At 44.5% G+C, this 19,441-nt stretch overlaps 1 protein-coding gene across 4 annotated transcripts in view; it reads right to left on the bottom strand.

Moving 5' to 3' along the window:
• The window catches only part of ARHGAP25 (Rho GTPase activating protein 25), a 56,219-nt gene that overhangs the window by 18,459 nt on the left and 18,319 nt on the right, over positions 1-19,441 (bottom strand). For 3 of the 4 annotated variants that reach the window (XM_061592456.1, XM_061592454.1, XM_061592455.1), the window contains exons 3-6: positions 16,698-16,785; positions 7,338-7,457; positions 4,024-4,231; positions 2,501-2,633 (exon numbers count right to left, since the gene is read on the bottom strand). In XM_061592456.1, coding sequence (XP_061448440.1) covers positions 2,501-2,633; positions 4,024-4,231; positions 7,338-7,457; positions 16,698-16,785 — 549 coding nt within the window. Of the gene's footprint in view, positions 1-2,500; positions 2,634-4,023; positions 4,232-7,337; positions 7,458-10,023; positions 10,212-16,697; positions 16,786-19,441 lie in introns of those variants that run through there. The other variant, XM_061592457.1, reaches the window with a different exon arrangement.

Raw genomic sequence — 19,441 nt, 5'->3', positions numbered from 1 at the left:
TAATAATAATAATTTTAAAAAAAGGTTACCAATGCATGAATCACCACAGCCAGGCTAACTCTGTCCAAGAGCAGCTGCTGTTGGTGCGCCAGCTGTAGCTAATACAAAGCATTCCTAGCCACCGAGGCTACCTGAGTCTCAAAGATGGATTGAAAAGCAACCCCAAACTATGCACCTGAGAGAGTAACCACATCTAGAACAGGCAAATGGCCAATCTCCCAGACACTGGAACCACCCACCCACAGTGCCTCTGTCTTCCCAGGGCTTGAGCTCAGTTTATTAGCCCTTGTCCATTCTACAACTGCGTCTAGACAACATTCCAAACCATGCTCAGCCTCTCCTGACTCAGGTCTTTTGGAGAAATTGAGCTGTATATCATCCGCATACTGATGACCCTTTGCCCCACAACTGCTAATGACTGCACCCAAAGGCTTAATATTGATAATTAAACAGCACTGGTGGCAGGATTGTGCCCTGCGGCCCACCACAGAACAAAGGCTGTGGGACTGAGACACAATCCCCCAGTGCTAATTTCTTAACACGGCCCTGGAGGAAGGAATGGAACCACAGCAAAACAGGGACCCCAATACCCATCCCACAGAGCCTGTCCAGGAGGACAGCAGTCAACGGTATCAAAAGCTGCTGGAAGATCAAGAAGTAGAAGGGCACACTGTTTCCTCCAGTCCTGCTCTCAATACAGGTTGTCCATTGGGGCGACTCGGGTTCAAAACCAGGCCTGAATCCTAGGCAGCAGCACACCTATGGTTCTGAGGCCATCTTCCATCCAGGCACAGACCAGACCCAGACCTGCTCAGCTTATGTCTCTTCGGACCACATCCTGGGCCAGACCTAGTCCTCCTCCTTCAAATATTTCCAGACTGGGGGGCTCTGATGGAGCTTCCTAAGGGAGCCTTCCTTCCAAAGGGTCTGGACAAGCCCTGGTTCATCTCAAGGTCCAACGGAGCAAGGGTGAAAACAGATAGGTCTTGGGTGGAGCCAAGATGGAATCTGGCATACTACAGATACTCCTTAGCATATCATGAGGCATATCATGGCAAAAACTGGAATGTTCTGGCATTTCATACCCCAGTACTAATTCTCTGACTAAGCACAGTTTTCCTGGTTGGAGCAATAAAATATTGGCTGGCTGTCCTGTTTCCAGTGGGATATTCTGTTTTAAAAATCACTAACAGTAAACTTTTAGGAATTATAACTAAAATCAGTACAAAAATATTTGAAAAACAGGTATCCCTTTGGGTGGCACATAACTATTGGCTTTTAATAACAAAATTAAATTATGTCCTTGTTACAGACTTGCAGGGCCGGCGCCAGAGAGTGGCCAGGTTGGGCCCTGGCCAAGGGCTCCCACAGCCCAGAGGGCCTCTGAAGGGCTCCTCCTTAGTGGTGCTCCCATTCCATGATCCACAGCAGTGTCACGTCCTGCAACCTGGCCTTGCCGTGGATTGTGGAGAAGGAGCTCCAAGTCACCCCCCCCCAAATACAGATAGCATGGGCTTCAGTAACACCAGACGCACACGCCATCTACCTCTCCTGTCAGAGTGAATGTTGTGTGTGCTGTGTGCGCATGTCATTCACACAAAACAAGGGGCAGATCAGGCATACAGGTGAGCTTATTAGCCCCATGCCATCTGTATAGGTAAGGGCTTCGACTATGGTACCATGGGCCTGGGTGAGACTGGTGCCCAAGGGCCCAGTCATACCTGGCACTGGCCCTGCAGACTTGGACCTTTGTACAATTATGGAATATGCTGTTTTCTGTCAGATAAGCAGAAAGACAAGGAAGAAAATAGAAAGTGGCAAAAGGGGGGAAAGGGATGAGAAGGAGGAAGATGGGAAGTCAGCTGGACAAGTCATATAACAGGCCAGAGCAATTGTTGTTTTGGGGTGACATTGCTGTAGTCAGTGCACTCCAGAAAATCATCCCAGGCAGCAATACATTTGCGAAGGCATTGCTTCACGCATCCATCACTCACTCTCAACTTGACACCAGTCCTAGGAGTTCTGTCATGCTGGTCAGGTGGGGAGTCAGATTTTCATGCTTGTAAGACCGGTTGCTTAGCAGCTAAGGGCCAAACTAGATACAATATTAATTGTGTGAATGCAATTAACATGGGTTTTGTTATGCAAATAGCAGTGGGGGAGGGAGCTTGAGTAGCTTCAGGACCATGGGCAATGCAGAGAAGAAGTTTAACGCTCTCCCTGTAAAGCTGCCAACAACAATGTCAGAAACTGCATGTGAAGGGCAGCCTCCATTGGCGTCAATGGGGGTTTCATGTGAAACGCAAAGCAGAGCTTTGGAGATGCAATTTTTGTCAGGACTGTGGGAGCAAAAGGAAGTTGTTCTCCCTTCCAAGGGGATCCCAAGGCAGTCCAGGCTATTTACGTAACAAAAAATGTGCACACCACAGAGGAGCTATATTAACATCGTCTCTCCTCTGACCCTAAGGCAGATAATAATAAACTGTGTACTATTGACTACCTTCACTTCATCAGCAGTCAGAAGCTGGCCACATAAGAGGAAGCCCTCATATTGTGTCCAAGGTACGACAGGTTCAGGAAGGTCCCTGAGGTAGAGTTTAAAGAGAGACGCCACAGTGTGCACATCTGTATCTCTGTAAAACGAGAAGAACATGGATTAAAATGGGCAGGCTCAGCATCCAAAGGGGTGCCCTCAAGCTAGGATCAGCCCCCACAAACAGTGCTGGGAAATGGGGACATGTAGAACATCATGTAACTCTGAGTTTTGCTTTAAGGAATTCCAAAGGGAGGCTATAATTCAGCCCATAAGTAGAACATAATATCAAAACATGCTTTTATTCTAACACACAAACCCTCTTCATGCATTGAAAGAATGTGTGTGGGCATTAGGGATGGAAAAGCCTTTCAAGTTCGGTTCTCCCCATTTCACATTTTCCCAATCTTAAATCCAGTTCTCCACATTTCTGAAGCAACTTCTTGTTGTTTTAAAAAAAATCCTCATGAAAATTGTTCAGCATTTTAGTGTAAATGTCTCCTAACAAACACATTTTTATAGGGAGTTTTGACTAATGTACACATTTTTGCAAGCATTTCTTCTAACATAAAGCTTTTTTGTATGTTATTTTCACTAATATATTCATTTTTATGCACACTTTCCTCTAATATATGTATTTTTGTAAGCATTGTTTGACCGCAGGATTGCATTGCAAAATTCAAATAAGTACGAATTTTGAAGGAAGGTTGGATTTCAGTTCTCATTGGAAAGTGCAAATTTGATAGATTCAGCTTTAAATGAGAACTGGATTGAATCTCTCTCCCATCTCTACTGGACATAAAGTGTGGAAGAGGTGTGGGGTGCGAATGCCAGTTCCCCCCTATATTTCCATCTGTTCCACCCCTGACCTTCCCACATCGAGCATGAAGGTCTGAAGGAGGAGTCCAAGTGCACTTGGCTGAATGTGCTTAGCATCCTCCCTGCCATGAGGAACCATGTCATGTGTTCTCACTTGTGGAGAAGATTCTAAGCATCCTCACCCAAATGTGTAAAGAATTCCCCTTCAGGCCTTTCCGCATTACAGGTGGAGCTGTTGAGGGTGGGGTGGCTGGAATGTGTGGCCCCACACCCCCTGCACACTTTATGCCCCCACATGTTCTTTGAATGCATACATGACACTTCTGTTCTTTGGGAAGGGACCATGTCCCTTTCCATACTCAGTGGCAGAGCCCTGCTTTGGATGCAGAAGGTCCCAAATTCGACCCCTGGGGAAGCAGTGCCCGCTAAAAAGGGATCAAGCAGAAATCTATGGGAAAGGTCCCTCTCTGCCTGAAATCCTTTTGAGCCCAAAGATTGTACTGCAAAATTTAGAGAAGTGTAAAATCCAAGGGATAATTATGTTCTGGCCTGCGTATTAGTCTAAGAAGTGTGAATTAAGAAAGTTCTCTTTAAAATGTGGACCAGAAAGAAATGCTGCTCCATCCCTAAAGCCTGCAGCCTCAGATACACTTGAGAAATCTACCACTCACTGATCAAATGATGGCCTCTCTCCATCATCGAAAGCATCCCGCAGTTGTTTCACCAGGTTGTCTTGGCCGGGGAGTCGAAAGATCCCCTCTTCAGTCAGGCCATGCTTCCTGATGAACTCTGCACATTTCTCAACCAATATGGGGACCTGATGCTGCCCAAATCTCTGCTCATAAGCCATGGTCTCCACCAGCTGTTGGCCAAAAACCACTGGATGGAGAGAGAAAAAATAAGGCACACAAAGAAAGATGGGTTCTTCAGTGGACACGTCCTGGAACCAGATTGTTTAAACCTCAGTTCAGTTTGTACGCCACTATGGACCAGCCTTCAGCAACATGGCACCTTCCAAATGTTCTGAACTAAAATTCCCATCATCCGTATGATGCTGGGGCTGATGGAAGCAGGATGTGCTGGCTGGGGCTGATGGAGTCCAAGACATCTGTAAGGCACCAGGTTGGGGAAGGCTGCTGTGGATGAAGACCAAGTCCTTGACTGAAATTTTGTTGACATAAAAATTAAGAGGTATAAATGATGAAATAATATATTTTTTTTAAAAAACCTGCTTAGCGTTAAAATGTTTAAAGTGCTTCACAAAAAATAAAAGCATACTAAGCTTTACAGTCCTGCAAGGTAGATTAACATCATCCCCATGTGGTAGATTGGGGGCAAGGGGGAGAACAGGAGCTTACCTAAAACCACGTATCGAACATCACAGAGGTGAGATTTGAACCAAGGACTCCCTTGACTCACAACTCAGTCTCTTAGGTACGGCATAAAGCTCTACCAGTTTATGTCACCACTTTATTTATTTATTCAATTTGTATCCCGCCCTTCCTCCCAGTAGGAACCCAGGGCGGCAAACAAAGCACTAAAAACTTTAAAACATCATAAAAATAGATCTTAAAATACGTTAAAACAAAATAGCATTAAAAACATTTTAAAAAACAACCTTAAAAAAGTGTTAAAAACATTTTAAAAAAACATATTAAACAATTCTGACACAGATGCAGACTGGGATAGGTTTCAACTTAAAAGTCTTGTTAAAAGAGGAAACTCTTCAAAAGGTGCCGAAAAGATAGCAGAGATGGCGCCTGCCTGATATTCAAAGGGAGGGAATTCCACAGGGTAGGTGCTGCCACACTAAAGGTCCGTTTCCTATATTGTGCAGAATGAACCTCCTGACAAGATGGAATCTGCAGGAGGCCCTCGCCTGCAGAGCGCAGTGATCGACTGGACATATAAGGGGTAAGATGGTCTTTCACGTATCCTGGTCCCGAGCTGTATAGGGCTTTGTGCCCCAAAACTAGAACCTTGAACTTGGCCCGGTAGCAAATGGGCAGCCAGCGCAATTCTTTCAGCAGCGGGGTGACATGTTTGCGATACCCTGCTCCAGTGACCAGTCTCGCCACCGCATTTTGCACCAGCTGCAGCTTCCGGACCAACCTCAAGGACAGCCCCACATAGAGCGCATTACAGTAATCCAGCCTAGAGGTTACCAGTGCGTGGACAACAGTGGTCAGGCTATCCCGGTCCAGAAACGGCCACAGCTGTCTTACCAGCCGAAGCTGGTAAAAGGCACTCCTAGCCGCTGAGGTCACCTGGGCCTCCAGCGACAAAGATGGATCCAGGAGCACCCACAGGCTACGGACCTCTTCTTTCAGAGGGAGTCCAACCCCATCCAAAGCAGGCAACTGACCAGTTATCCAAACTCGGGAACCACCAACCCACAGCGCCTCTGGCTTGCTAGGATTCAGACTCAGTTTATTGGCCCTCATCCAGCCCACCACTGAGTTCAGGCAGAGGTCCAGTGCTTGCACGGCCTCTCCCGATTCAGTTGTTATGGAGAAATAGAGCTGGGTATCATCAGCATACTGCTGACACACTTTAGAGGCAAAAGCTTTTAAAGGACTCTTGGCAAGTAAGTTCCTGTTGTACGACGCACAGAGAGCTCTTGATGCACTTGCCTGCATTGCTGCCTACACTGAGGTAGCTTACAATGTAGATGTAATTTCTAAAAAGCTGACACTTAAGGAGGCGGCAGTACCTTTCCTCTCAGTCATGGGCTTCTTCTTCCTGTGCTCCCAGCAACAGAACATCTCTAGGGCTGGAAAGCAGTGCCTCAGCTGCTCCCAGCCCTCATCTGGAGTGCAGGCAGTAAGATGACAGCAGATAAATCCAAGTTCCAACCAGCTCTGGAACCACTGGCAGCAAAGGACTTCAGAACTCGCTTCTATATCTTTTAACAGATTCCTCTTATTGCCCTTGCTTGGAGATCCCGAAGGAAATGCTGAAGTCTTTTTCCTTTCCAATTTACCACAGCATCCATCCATACTGCTTTTTAGGAACCTCGCGGATCAGCCGGTGCCTGCCCTTCTGAGGTCTGCTAGGGTTTTTCTACTTGCTTTGAAAGAGGTTGTCATTGTTGCCAGTACCAATCACTCTGGGACCTGGGCTGACATCTCACCTTCTGCCTTGAAATTATTGCAGGGGGTGTTTGCACCCTACCTCAACTCAGTTGTTATGATGCCGAAGCATAAAGCACTTTGCAAAATTAAAATGCTCTGTGTACAATCAACCATGAACTCAAAGCCTCTCCCTGGAAACACTGCAGTGTCAACTATTATGTTGCTCATGTTAAAAATGGGTGTCTGAAGAGTGCAGTTAGTCAAAGTCCACAATGAAAAGTGGCTGACAGATCATCTCTGAATGGAGTCTTCATGAGGTAGCCATCTGCCCGTAACAGGCACGTGCATCTCTGTGTGCCAGCACATCAAGGACCCCTTGTCTTTGCTACTAAGATGGCCTCTTGTTGCCAAGGCCAAATTAATGACAAAATTGTATATTTTAGTTTACATACTATCTTGGAGGCAATTTGGTGGAAATATGGCATAGAAATAAAATACCTACATATGCCCATGGCAGGAACACGCAACTGGCAGTCAGGGGCTAAATCTAGCCTCCCTTCCCCAAAAAAATCTGGATTTCCATTTGGCTCCTATCCCAGCCCCAGCTACAAGATACCACACCGTAGCCGTCTTATCCCTCATCAAGTAGAGAGACACACAAGCAAAACGCTCACTCTCCCCTCTCACATGGTGCATCAAGCTTTCAGAAACCTCTATTGCTTTCATTACTGGAAATGTTCTCCTGCACTTTCCAGCAATGATGAATATGAAGAGCCAAAAGCTGCAATTCAGTGGGAACTTCTCTTGCACGTGTCCCACTGATATGGATGGAAGCCACACAAGATGACCATGGCTGGGCCCACGACATGTTCGTACTGAACAGCTCTGTCTAGACAGTTGTCCCTCTTTACCTCCTAATGGAGATCCCACCACTCGTCGCAGGGTTTTCACCCACTCTTCCATATCAGACTGGGAACTGGCCATCAACACACAAGAGTCTTGTCCCATTCGATTCTGGTCTCCTGAGACCCCTGTGGGGGGAAAAGACAATTACTTATACTGGGAGATGGAGAAAATGCCACATATGGATTTCTGTCTCTGCTAAGTAAGGTGTTTTCCCAACAGGCTTTTATCTGCAACAACTTACAGTGGGGCACACTTGAGTGCCATTTCCCCATTTAGAAACAACTTTTTTGGAAAAAATGAGGGAAGCACCATAACTACACTTACTCCCTATTTATCAAGAATAAATCATTTTTTATTTTCAGCGCCTTACCATCCATCCTCACTTCTTCTCTATGAGATAGCCTATTACAGGCTTGAACAGAGCGTACATTTCCAGAGGGAAGCATCCATCTCTCCTGGTGCGCAATAAATATTTTTTTTTTCTGTTGTAGCAAATGTGAAGCAGAGGTATGCAGTGAGCAATTCCTGTAACATCACTAGTCGTGATGAGGAGATATCGGACGCTGCCTGGTCAGATCACTGGTCCATTTAGTCCAGCCTGATCTTTCCTGACTGGCAGTGACGGCGGCAGCAACTCTCCAGAGTCCGTGAGGTCTTTCTTATCCCCTGACATCCTTTTAACTGGATGTGTCTGGCCATTTATATATTTATAGACGGCTCTTCAAAATATTTATCCCAGGGTGGTTTACAATGTTATTTAATGCAAAAGTAGCAACAAAATATACAGTAAATCAGAGATAACAAAACAAGCAACTATAATCAATACAATTAAAGTAGCAAGTACAATGTTTATAGCACTCTCCCAGTAACCGGCAAACTAGTTCAAATGCCTGGAAAGGATAAAAATGTCTTAACCTGCACCTAAAGGATAATAAAGTGAGGGCCAGGAAAGCTGTCGAGATCCACAAACCAGTGCACAGTGAATGACTCTGATGAAGACAAGGCTTCAGGGGGAGAACCACCAGTGTCTCATTCAGGGCTGGAGGGCACAGCCCTGCCACCATCCCCTGACTCAGAGGCCAAGTGCCCTGCAATAACGTCTGTCTCCCCAGCGTTGCAGAAGTGAAAGACTACAAAATAAAGTGAGGACTCTTTAACCAGACAAACTGCTCTTCTGAGGTGGAGCCTACCATAGCTGACGACTGGTCAGCCTACATAAAGGCTTCCATTGGGTCCAGCTCACTGCATAGATAACATCGCAGGTGCCTAGATGCCTTAGCAGGGGCCTTTGGAGCTGCCCCAAGGTCCTGTATACTCTCTTTGACTGGACACTGCCTGTGCCACATGCTCCCACAGAACTAGACAGGAGCCTTCTTGGGAGCGAATTCCACAATGCGGGTATCACAGATGAGAATTCCTTCATTGCCACCCACTTGATCTCCAGTGGTGATACAACTTGATGGGTATAACTGACACCTGGTGGGATGACTCCCATGACTGGAACACAGCGAATGAAGGATGTAGCCTGTTCAAAAAGAACAGAAGGAATAGAAAGGGAGGTGCTATGTTAAAAATATATATCCCTGCACAGAAATCAGAGCTTGGAAAAGTTACTTTTTTAAAACTACAACTCCCATCAGCCCCAGCCAGCATGGCCACTGGATTGGCCTGATGGGAGTTGTAGTTCAAAAAAGTAACTTTTCCAAGCTCTGACAGAAATACAGGAGGATGAGCTTGGTAGCTCCACCAAGAGTATGTGGATTAAAATTAATGGGACAAGGAATAAAAGGAACATGGTGGTGAGAGTCTACTACTGACCACTCAATCAAGGAGAAGACGAGGATGAAACTTTTGCAAAGCAAATTGCCAATGTTTTGAGAAGGCATGATGTAGTAGTGACGGGGGACTTCAATTACCCCGATATCTGCTGGGAGATGAATTCTGCCAAACACGGCCCCTCCAAAAAATTGCTGACTTGTGTTGGAGGTAACTTTCTCCTACAGAAAGTGGAGGAAGGAACTAGAGGATTGGCTATACTTGACTTGATTCTAACCAATATAGATGACTTGGTGGATGAAGTGGCAGTTAGGGGAAGTCTGGGGGAAAATGACCATGCTATACTGAAGTTCTTGATTTTAAAGGAAGCAAAAGTTAAAAATAGCCATACATGTACCCTGGACATCAGGAAAGCTGATTTTAATAAACTCAGAACAATGGTCAGTAAGGTTCCATGGCAAGTAACAATTCCAACAAGGAAAAAGGTGGAAGACAGCAGAAGAAGCCAATGAGGTTTCACAAAAAGTTTGGAGATGACCAAAAAAGGACACATACAGGAAGTGGAAGGAAGACCAAGCCACAAAGGAAGAGTACAGACACATAGCACGGAATTGCAGGGATGGTGTCAGAAAGGCTAAAGCTGAGAATTAGCTGAGGTTAGCGAGAGATGCGAAAAGCAACAAAAAAGCTTTCTTCAGGTACATCTGTAGTAAAAGACAGAGAAAATAAATGGTGGTTCAGCTACTCAATGAGGATGGCAAAACGATATCAGATGACAAAGAAAAGGCAGAAGTGCTCAATTCCTACTTTGGCTCAGTCTTCTCCCAAAAGTGGGTCTGTGACCCTCCTGAGAACCATGAAGTTGAAGGGGCAGGATTACAGCTTGACATAGATAGGTAAATGGTTAAGGAATACCTAATCACTTTGAACGAGTTCAGATCTGCAGAGCCCGATGAGCTGCATCTTAGAGTATTGAAGGAACTGGCTGAAGAACTCTCAGAACCACTCTCTATTATCTTTGCGAAATCATGGAGGATGGGTGACGTGCTGGACGATTGGAGGAGGTCTATTGTTGCCCCAATCTTCAAAAAGGGCAAAAAAGAGGAACCTGGGAACTACAGACCAGTCAGCCTGACATTGATCCCTGGGGAAATTATGGAGCAAATTATAAAGCAGTCAGTCTGTAAGCACCTTGAAAACAATGCAGTGATTACTACAAGCCAACATGGATTTATCAAGAACAAATCCTTCCACGCTAATCTTATATCATTTTTTGATTGGGTAACTTCCCTCGTAGACTGTGGGAATGTTGTTGACATAATATATCTTGACTTCAGCAAAACTTTGAACAAAGTGCCCCATGATATTCTGATTCACAAGCTAGCTAAATGTGGGCTAGGTGTACAGAATCATACTCAAAGAGTGCTTCTCAATAGTTCCTTCTCTAAGTGGGGGGAAGTAATGAGCGGGGTACTGCATGGCTTGCTCCTGGGCCCAGTGCTCTTCAAATTTTTTACTAATGATTTGGATGAGGAGGTGCAGGGAATGCTTATCAAATTTGCAGATGACACAAAATTGGGAGGGATAGCTAATACCTTGGAAGACAGAAACAAAATTCAAAGTGATCTTCATAGGCTGGAACATTGGGATGAAAACAACAGAATGAAATTGAACAGGGATAAGTGCAAAGTTCTATACCTAGGCAAAAGAAACCAAGTGCACAATTATAAGATAGGGGATACTTGGCTCAGCAGTACTACATGCGAGAAGGAGCTTGGGATTGTTGTTGATTACAAGTTGAACATGAGCCAACAGTGTGATGTGGCTGCAAAAAAGGCAAATGCTATTTTAGGCTGCATTAAGAGAAGTATAGTTTCCAAATCACATGAAGTATTTGTTCCCCTCTATTCAGCACTGGTTAGGCATTCCAGATGCACATGGATAGCCACCTGTTGGGTATGCTTTAATTTGGATTCTTACATTGAGAAGGAGGTTGGACTCGATGGCTTTATCCCTTCCAGCTCTATGATTCTATGATGCTGGTGGCTGCAGCAGCATTCTGAGAAGGCCCTCAGGTGAAGATCCTGGTGCTTGGACAGATGATGATGATGATGAAAATTAACCTGCCCTTCACCCAGAGGTACCAGGGCAGGTTACAACCATTTTAAAACACATAATTAAAACAGTTAAAAGCAACCTAAACAACTAAAAGAAAATAGGGTTGGCCCCAAAATATGCACCTCAGGTGTCAAAGGCCAAGGTAAAGAGAAGAGTCTTCAGCATTTGCCAAAAGTTGTGCAAGGAAGCTGTCAGGCACACCTCAGTGGGGAGGGAGTTCCACAGCTTAGGGGCTGCCACAGAGAAGGCCCTCTCCCAGGCTGCACACCCCAAGGGTGACGGAATACCAAAAGGGCCCCCTCTTCTGATCTCAACACCCAAGACGGTCTGTAGGGAAGGAGGCAATAAAGAAGAGGATCCTTGAGGTACCCAAGACTGCTTCTGCACTGGGCATTTTCCTCACATTGTTCTCTCACTTTTTACAGAGCAACTGGATGACATCATGAACAAAACCCTTATACTGACTTCAACCATTGATCCATCTAGCTCAGTGCTGTCTACAATGACGAACAATGGCTCTCCAAGGTTTCAGGCAGGAGTTTTTCCCAACCCTACTGGAGATGGCAGGGATTGAACTGGGACCTTCAGCATGCAAAGCAGGTGCCCTGTCACTGAAATTAGACCCAATGAAGCTGATAGACATGACTAACTTAAGTTCATTAATTTTAATGGGTCTAGTTGACAATGAGGACACTGAACTTGTCAAGGATTATCAATACTTCGACACAGTCATTAACCAAAATGGAGACAATAGTCAAGAAACCAGAAGAAGGCTAGGACTGGAGAGGGCAGCTATGAGAGAACTGGAAGAGGTCCTCAAATGCAAAGATGTATCACTGAACACTAAAGTCAGAATCATTCAGACCATGGTATTCCCGATCTCTATGTATGGATGTGAAAGTTGGACAGTGAAAAAAGCGGATAAGAGAAAAATCAACTCATTTGAAATGTGGTGTTGGAGGAGAGCTTTGCGCATACCATGGACTGTGAAAAAGACAAATAATTGGGTGTTAGAACAAATCAAACCAGAACTGTCACTAGAAGCTAAAATGATGAAACGGAGGTTATCATACTTTGGACACATCATGAGAAGACATGATTCACTAGAAAAGACAATAATGCTGGGAAAAACAGCAGGGAGTAGAAAAAGCGGAAAGCCAAACAAGAGATGGATTGATTCCATAAAGAAAGCCACAGACCTGAACTTACAAGATCTGAACAGGGTGGTTCATGACAGATGCTCTTGGAGGTCACTGATTCATAGGGTTGCCATAAGTTGTAATCGACTTGAAGGCACATAACAACAACACAACTCTGAGTAGCCTCCTTTAGGATGCACACTTTAACATGATGAGGGGGTTTGAGAGTGTCGAAGAAGTTGAGAGCAATGCCATCAGGAGTTTGAACCAACAGCCTAGACTCCTAGCAGGGGCACCCAAGGCTGAATGGTCAAAGCTGAGACACCAGACTAAGATGCATCCAAACTCAGAGGAAGGCAATGGCAAACCATCTCTGAATACCTCTTACCACGAAAATCCTATGAACAGGGTATCCAAAATGCAACATGAGATAGTGCTGGAAGATGAGACCCCCAGGTCAGAAGGCACTCACCGAGCTACTGGGGAAGAACAAAGGACAAGTAGCGCTGTGACTAATGATGCAGCTGGGTCAAAGCCAAAAGGAAGCCCAGAGGCTGATGCGCACAGATGCGAAAGGAGAGTCCGGAGTTGTACGACACACACAATAGGAACATGGAATGTGAGAAGCATGAACCAGGGAAAGTTAGAAATTGTCAAGCAAGAAATGGAATGTATCAACATTACAATACTTGACACGAGTGAATTAAAATGGACAGGAATGGGACATTTTCAATCAGGCAACTACAAAATATTTTATGCAGGAAATGAGAAATCAAGAAGAAATGGGGTTGCTTTAATAGTGAGAAGTGATGTAGAAAACCAATTAGGAGCTACAACGCAAGGTCTGAGTGAGTGATATCAATGAGATTTAATGGGAAACATTAACATAATCAACATCCAAGTCTATGCTCCAATGGTAGAAATTGATCACACACCGAAACAGGATGTGCTGATAATCATGGGGGACTGGAACACAAAAGTAGAGAGCAGAGAAGAACTTGGGATTGTGGGGAAATGGGGCTTAGGAGATAGAAATGAAGCAGGAGAGAGATGTACTGAACTCTGTGAAGCCAATTTGTTTCTCGCAAACACATTTTTTGAGCAACCAAAATGATGACTGTACACGTGGACATCACCAAATGGTCAATATAGGAATCAAATTGATTATATAATTGGTAGCAGAAGATGGAGAAGTTCCATGCTTTCTGCAAAAACAAGACCAGGAGCAGACTGCAATACAGATAATGAACCGGTAATATCAACAATCAGAGTAAAGCTTAAGAACAACAAAGTAATCATAATGCCAAAATACAATTTAAATAGCATACTGGAATAATACATCAAATAAGGAACAGATTTGAGGCTTTAAACTTACTTGACAGAGAACTTAAAGAACTATGGAGTGAAGTCAGAGACATTATCAGGGAAGAATGCAAAAAGACAATTGGAGAGAGAAATATCAGTAATTTAAGATATGCAGACAATACCATACTATTAGCACAAACTAGTAATGATTTGAAATGAATGCTGATGAAAGTTAAAGAGGAAAGCACAAAAGCAGGACTACAGCTGAATGTCAAGAAGACTAAAGTAATGACAACAGAAGATTTATGTAACTTTAAAGTTGACAATGAGGACACTGAACTTGTCAAGGATTATGAGTACTTGCCTCGTAGGCCCCTTCCAACTCTATGATTCTATGTAAGTTACCTAGCTGCTGTAAGGGTTAAGTTTCCTTCACTCTGCACTCTTTCCTCCCCTTTCTAAAGAGTGGGCTCTCCCACCCCTGTTACACAGCTGTTAAGAATGGGTGCTAGAACATCTAGGAAGACAGCCAAGAGGGAAGATAACTGTGCAAAAACACTGAGTCTTTGAGAATGCACAGTCTGCAGCCTTGCCAAGCCTCGGGGAAGTTTCCACCTTGTGTATAGCCTTGAGCATTGCCTATAAAAGAGATGAAACTGAGCTGTTTGTGGCCAGTCTTAGTGACTGTGCCGAAGACTGCTGGAGCAACACTGATGAACGAAGACTACAGAAGGAAGTCTGCTGAACAAACATTACAGAAGAGAAGATTGCAGATGCAAATCTGCTGAAGTGAAGATTACTACAAATGGCTGGAGATGGACCTTGAGCTTGTTTGGAGGTACTAGCAGAGGAGTGCAGCTATCGTATACCCTTGACCGAAGAATGGTACACTCCTATCTGGGATGGTTGTCCTCTTCCACCGAGTGCAGAGCTTCAGGAGGGACACACATGGAGTGGTGAGGGAGGAAGGGGACACCTGCCTAGCCAACTAGATCAGCCGAGTCAACCCTGGTGATCAATGGTGTGACATATGTTGCAGCCAGATCACCCTCACATCCTTAAAGCTGTTTGTGTATAGGAGAGCTCCTTTAACTGATATGCTAACTATCCATTCTTCAAGATTTTCTAGGCTATACCCATGCTTTAAAACAGATCACCAGAAAGCTAACTATAGAATCACCTCTACTGAGTTAAGACTTGATGTCATACCTTCCGCTTTCCTTGATGATCGCTATAAGAAACTTCCCTTTGAACACCGGTTTTGTGTGTTTTGTAAAACAGCCGCAGATTATTCATTCTATTACCTAGTGTCCTTTATACAAAGATTGTTGTGAGAAATATCTGTATGATTTTAGTTGTGGAAAAAAAATTGTTACACCAAATAAGTTTGTGTATTTTTTGCTATTGGACAAAGAAAATTATATCTCAATGCATGTTTTCTTATTTGCACTGGCAGCCAGGAAATTAAGGGCCAAATTTGTGTCTCAGCTTTGATTGATCTATGTTTGTAATGGCATATAGCTAAACAAATAAAATGATTATGTATGTATGTATGATTATGATTATGTAAGTATGTATGTATATTTTGATTTTCTGCTATGGAACTCTATTGTTATATTTCCTGATGTACCCTCAGTCCCAAGGAGAACTTAGGTACAATTTCTTTTTCTCGGTTTACCTAGCCAGTCATCCACTGCCAAGATAACAGGACTCACTTAGGTGAGGACAATGTTTGACATATAAGATTCTGGTAAGACATATGGTGAGGAAGAACGTGTAGAACTCTCATCCCTGTACATCCACTAGAGACAGGTCTGGATGGTAACACAACTATAACCCTAACCCTTTGCAAATAGCATCACTTTCATATTCCAGTCCCCATCCCCTCAACTGCAGTGGGGGCAATGATTATCAGAAGTATAGCAAGGTGGGAAATGAATATTTAACGCCACACACACCACAGTCCAAATGAAAATAATCTCCCCAAACATTTGGGGTTGGGAAAAGGGGGACTGCCCCATTGACTACTGAATGTTATTTGGATTGTAGAAGCGGAGTTGCTATTCCACCTGCAGTTTCAAAGCAGAAAAGTAATGATTGGGTGTTACAAATCATCCACATTTGGAAGCATGCTGGGTCTCAAGCCATGATTAAATTTCAAAACCAGCACCCTGAATTGGGCTTGGAAGTAAATTGGTAACCAGTGTAGATCTCTCATAACTAGATATTTTTCCAGTGAATTTCCCAAGTCAAAACTCTGGCTGCTGTATTTTGAAATAATTGCACTTTCTGAACTATCTTCAAGGGCAGCCCCATGTACAATGCATTATTAAAGTCTAAACAGGTCATTACTAGGGCATGGATCACCATTGCCAGACTATTCCTGCCCAGGAATGGTCTCAGTTGGCATACCAGCCTAAGCTGGTAAAAAACTCTTGATGCTGCTTAGGATACCAGGGCCTCAAGCAACAAAGCTGGATCAAGGAGTACTCCCAAGCCGCAACCCCATCCAACACACATGAGACCTTCCGCATGCAAAACTCTTCTCTATCACTGAGGTTTGGCACCTCATCCAGAGCAAGAACTACCTTCAACCACATTAAAAACCAAAACAAAATCAGTAAAAGCTGAACATATGTTTGATTTACAACACATATGTTGAAGTAGCGCTCTTTGTTTAGTTTGAAGTGAGGGGCTCCTCATAACACGAACACCATTTTAAGAGAGGGTGCTATGGGTTTTTTTTAATGACATGCCCCCTCCTTCCATAACTAAGTCTGTAACTCTAGAAAGTCAAAGCAGTTTTAAACCCAATTAAAAAGCATGATTTCATTCAAGGAACCAGGAGTACTGTTCTGCAGTGAGGGCACTGTTTGGGTAGAAATTCTTAACAGAACTGCAGTTCCCAAGGTACTATAGGGGAAAGCAATGACAGTAAAGTAGTTTAACTGGGCTGTGTGGACAGGCCCTTAAGAACTGAGCAAAGAAAGGAGGACTAAAATTGTGATGCCATTAATTGCGGCTCACCTTGGATGATTTCAAAGATAAACCTTCCAGCTTCATCGGAGGTGGCAGCCACTTCCTTGATGGTGCTTCCATGAAGACGCACCAAGCCCTTAAACCAAAGACAGCAACAATTATGAAATGGCCAATAAAATGAAGTTATTCTATAACCAGATGAAAACCAGATGCTCTGTTTTTTAAAAATAGCTTTAGTATTCTTATGAAATTGAATATGAACTAAATCTTGGAAAGATTGTCTGAAAATTGAGGTGAGCAACCTTTTTTTGATCCTGAAAGTCAAATGCAGTGACAGATGGGTGCTGAGGAGCACAGGCTAGTGGCAAAGCCAGAATCAGCAGTAAGCATAGTTTGGGCACACACACACAACTCATTCTCTCTCTCTCTCTCTCTCTGTCACACACACACAGAGACACACATCTTGGTTTTTAAAAGCTCACCTTGCTGGGGTGGAAAAGAGCAGATCCCTCTCCACCCCAGCAAGGAAGGATCACACTCCTTTCAGCCCACCAAACAACTGTCTGGTGGGCTGGGAGGAAATGCTGCTCTTCCTCCTCTTCCTCCTCTTCCACCAGCAGCAGCAGCAGTAAAATTCAGCGCCAGGAGAGCATCCCGTGGCAGAGGTGGCTGGCGCATCCACAGTGGGCTGCACAGAAGACCTGCAAGGGGCACATACGGCCTGCCTATATGCCTTAACATTAAAAATACTATCATTTTAATTTAGCAACAAATGTAACTAATATAATAAAGTCTCGAAATACCAATAGGCACGCAACTCACAGAGGGCCTCTGTGGTGTCCCAGACTCCATCCACTGCTATAGGAGTCAACGGTGCCCCTGCCCCCCCCAAAGTGCAAAAAATTGCCTGTTTTTTTAGGGGGAGAATATTTTTGGAAATGGGGGGGCTGGGGCAGTTTTATGGCCCATGGGGCCCTATGCACGGTCCCTTTCAAAGGCCCTGTTTGTTCACCTTTATGGCTATATTATTCAGCAACAACTACTCTTTAATGGGGAAGTAGGAGAGTGGAAACAACAGAACAAACTAAAATATGAGAATTCAACAATGGCACTTTCATTGCCTGTAGTCACGTTCCAAAGGTTTTGTCTCAGTTCACGATGTATACTCATAACTTGGGGTGGGCGCCCAGCCACATGGGGCCCTACACGTCTGCCCCAGGGGAGGGGAAAGAGGGCAGCATTTCAGCCCAGCCTCAGCGAGAAGTCTGTCCTTTTGCTCATGGGAGAGCCAGCCAAGCCCAGACACAACATCACCATGAGTCAGGGCAGCCATGAGGAAAAGGCAGAGGACCCAAAGCTGTAACAAAGGCTGCCTTGGGTGCTTTCGCGGTTACTAAAGGTGCAAAGTACTTGTATCACAATCGCACATCTCACTTGCTCCCCCAGCTATGATAAATCGTGGGCGTAATAGATAAAGAGTGTGGGATGGGGGAGGAGCTGTTTCTGCCACAGGAAGCGATGTGGGAAAAGTCAAAGGCCGGAGGAGGTTCAAGTAGACAAGGGGGTGAGACCAAGGGTGCGCTTGTGCGAATGAGAAGTGAAATCAGAAGAGAGGAACTAAACTGGGGGAAGAGGGTGTGGAGAGCCTTAACCAGGAAGCCTGGGAGCTGCAAGCAGATTATGAAAGCAACCAATGGCCATTGCAAAGTGAGACTGTCAACTGTTCCACCTGCTGCTGCTCTTGTGCCTTTGATGACAGCTCGATCTGCAGGCATTGGCTAGTAGTAAAGCTCATCTCCTTGCCATAAATGCCAGTGAGAAACCACAAGCAAGACCTGAGCAGAAGAGCTCTCTCCTGTGGTTTCTGCCAACTGCTGTTCAGAATCTACCAACTAAGAAGGCACAGCCATTGTGGCTAGTAGCCTCTGATAGCCTTCTCCTCCATGAATTTGCCTAACCCTTTTATAAAGCCCTCCAAGCTAGTGGCCATCACTGCCTCCTCTGGGAGCAAGTTCCATACGAGTTCCATTCGCTATGTGAAGAAGTCCTTTCTTTTGTCTGTCCTGAATTTTCCAGCGTTCAACTTTATTGGATGTCCATGTGTTCTGGCATTATGAGGGAGGGATTAAAAACTTTCCTCTGTCCACTTTCTCAATGCCATGCATAATTTTATACACTTCTATCATGTCTCCTCTGACCCGCCTTTTCTCTAACCTAAACAGCCCCAAATGCTGCAACCTTTCCTTATAGGGGAGTCGCTCCATCCCCTCAATCACTCTGGTCGCCCTTTCCTGTACCTTTTCCAACTCTACAATATCCCTCTTGAGGTGAGGCGACCAGAACCATACAAACCATACACAATATTCCAAATGTAGTTGTACCATAAAGGAAGCCCCAGACCTGAACTTGCAAGATCTGAACAGGGTGGTTCATGACAGATGCTCTTGGAGGTCACTGACTCATAGGGTCGCCATAGTCGTATGTCGACTTGAAGGCACATAACAACAACAGTTGTACCATACCATATACTTGTTTAACAGCATTATGATATCACCAATTTTATTTTCAGTACCTTTCCTAATAATCCCTAGCATGGAATTTGCCGTTTTCACAGCGGCTGCACACTGGGTTGACATCTTCATTAAGCTGTCCTCTACGACCCCACAGTCTCGTTCCTGGTCAGTCATCGCCAGTTCAGACCCCAGGAGCATACATGTGAAATTTGTATTTTTTTGCCCCAACATGCATCACTATACACTTGCTCACATTAAATTGCATTTGCCATTGTACTG

This window comes from Rhineura floridana, chromosome 12 (assembly GCF_030035675.1).
Source record: "Rhineura floridana isolate rRhiFlo1 chromosome 12, rRhiFlo1.hap2, whole genome shotgun sequence".
Taxonomy (NCBI): Eukaryota; Metazoa; Chordata; class Lepidosauria; order Squamata; family Rhineuridae; genus Rhineura; species Rhineura floridana.
The sequence above is the reverse complement of the archived record's forward strand: the minus strand, read 5'-3'. Positions and strand labels throughout refer to the sequence as shown.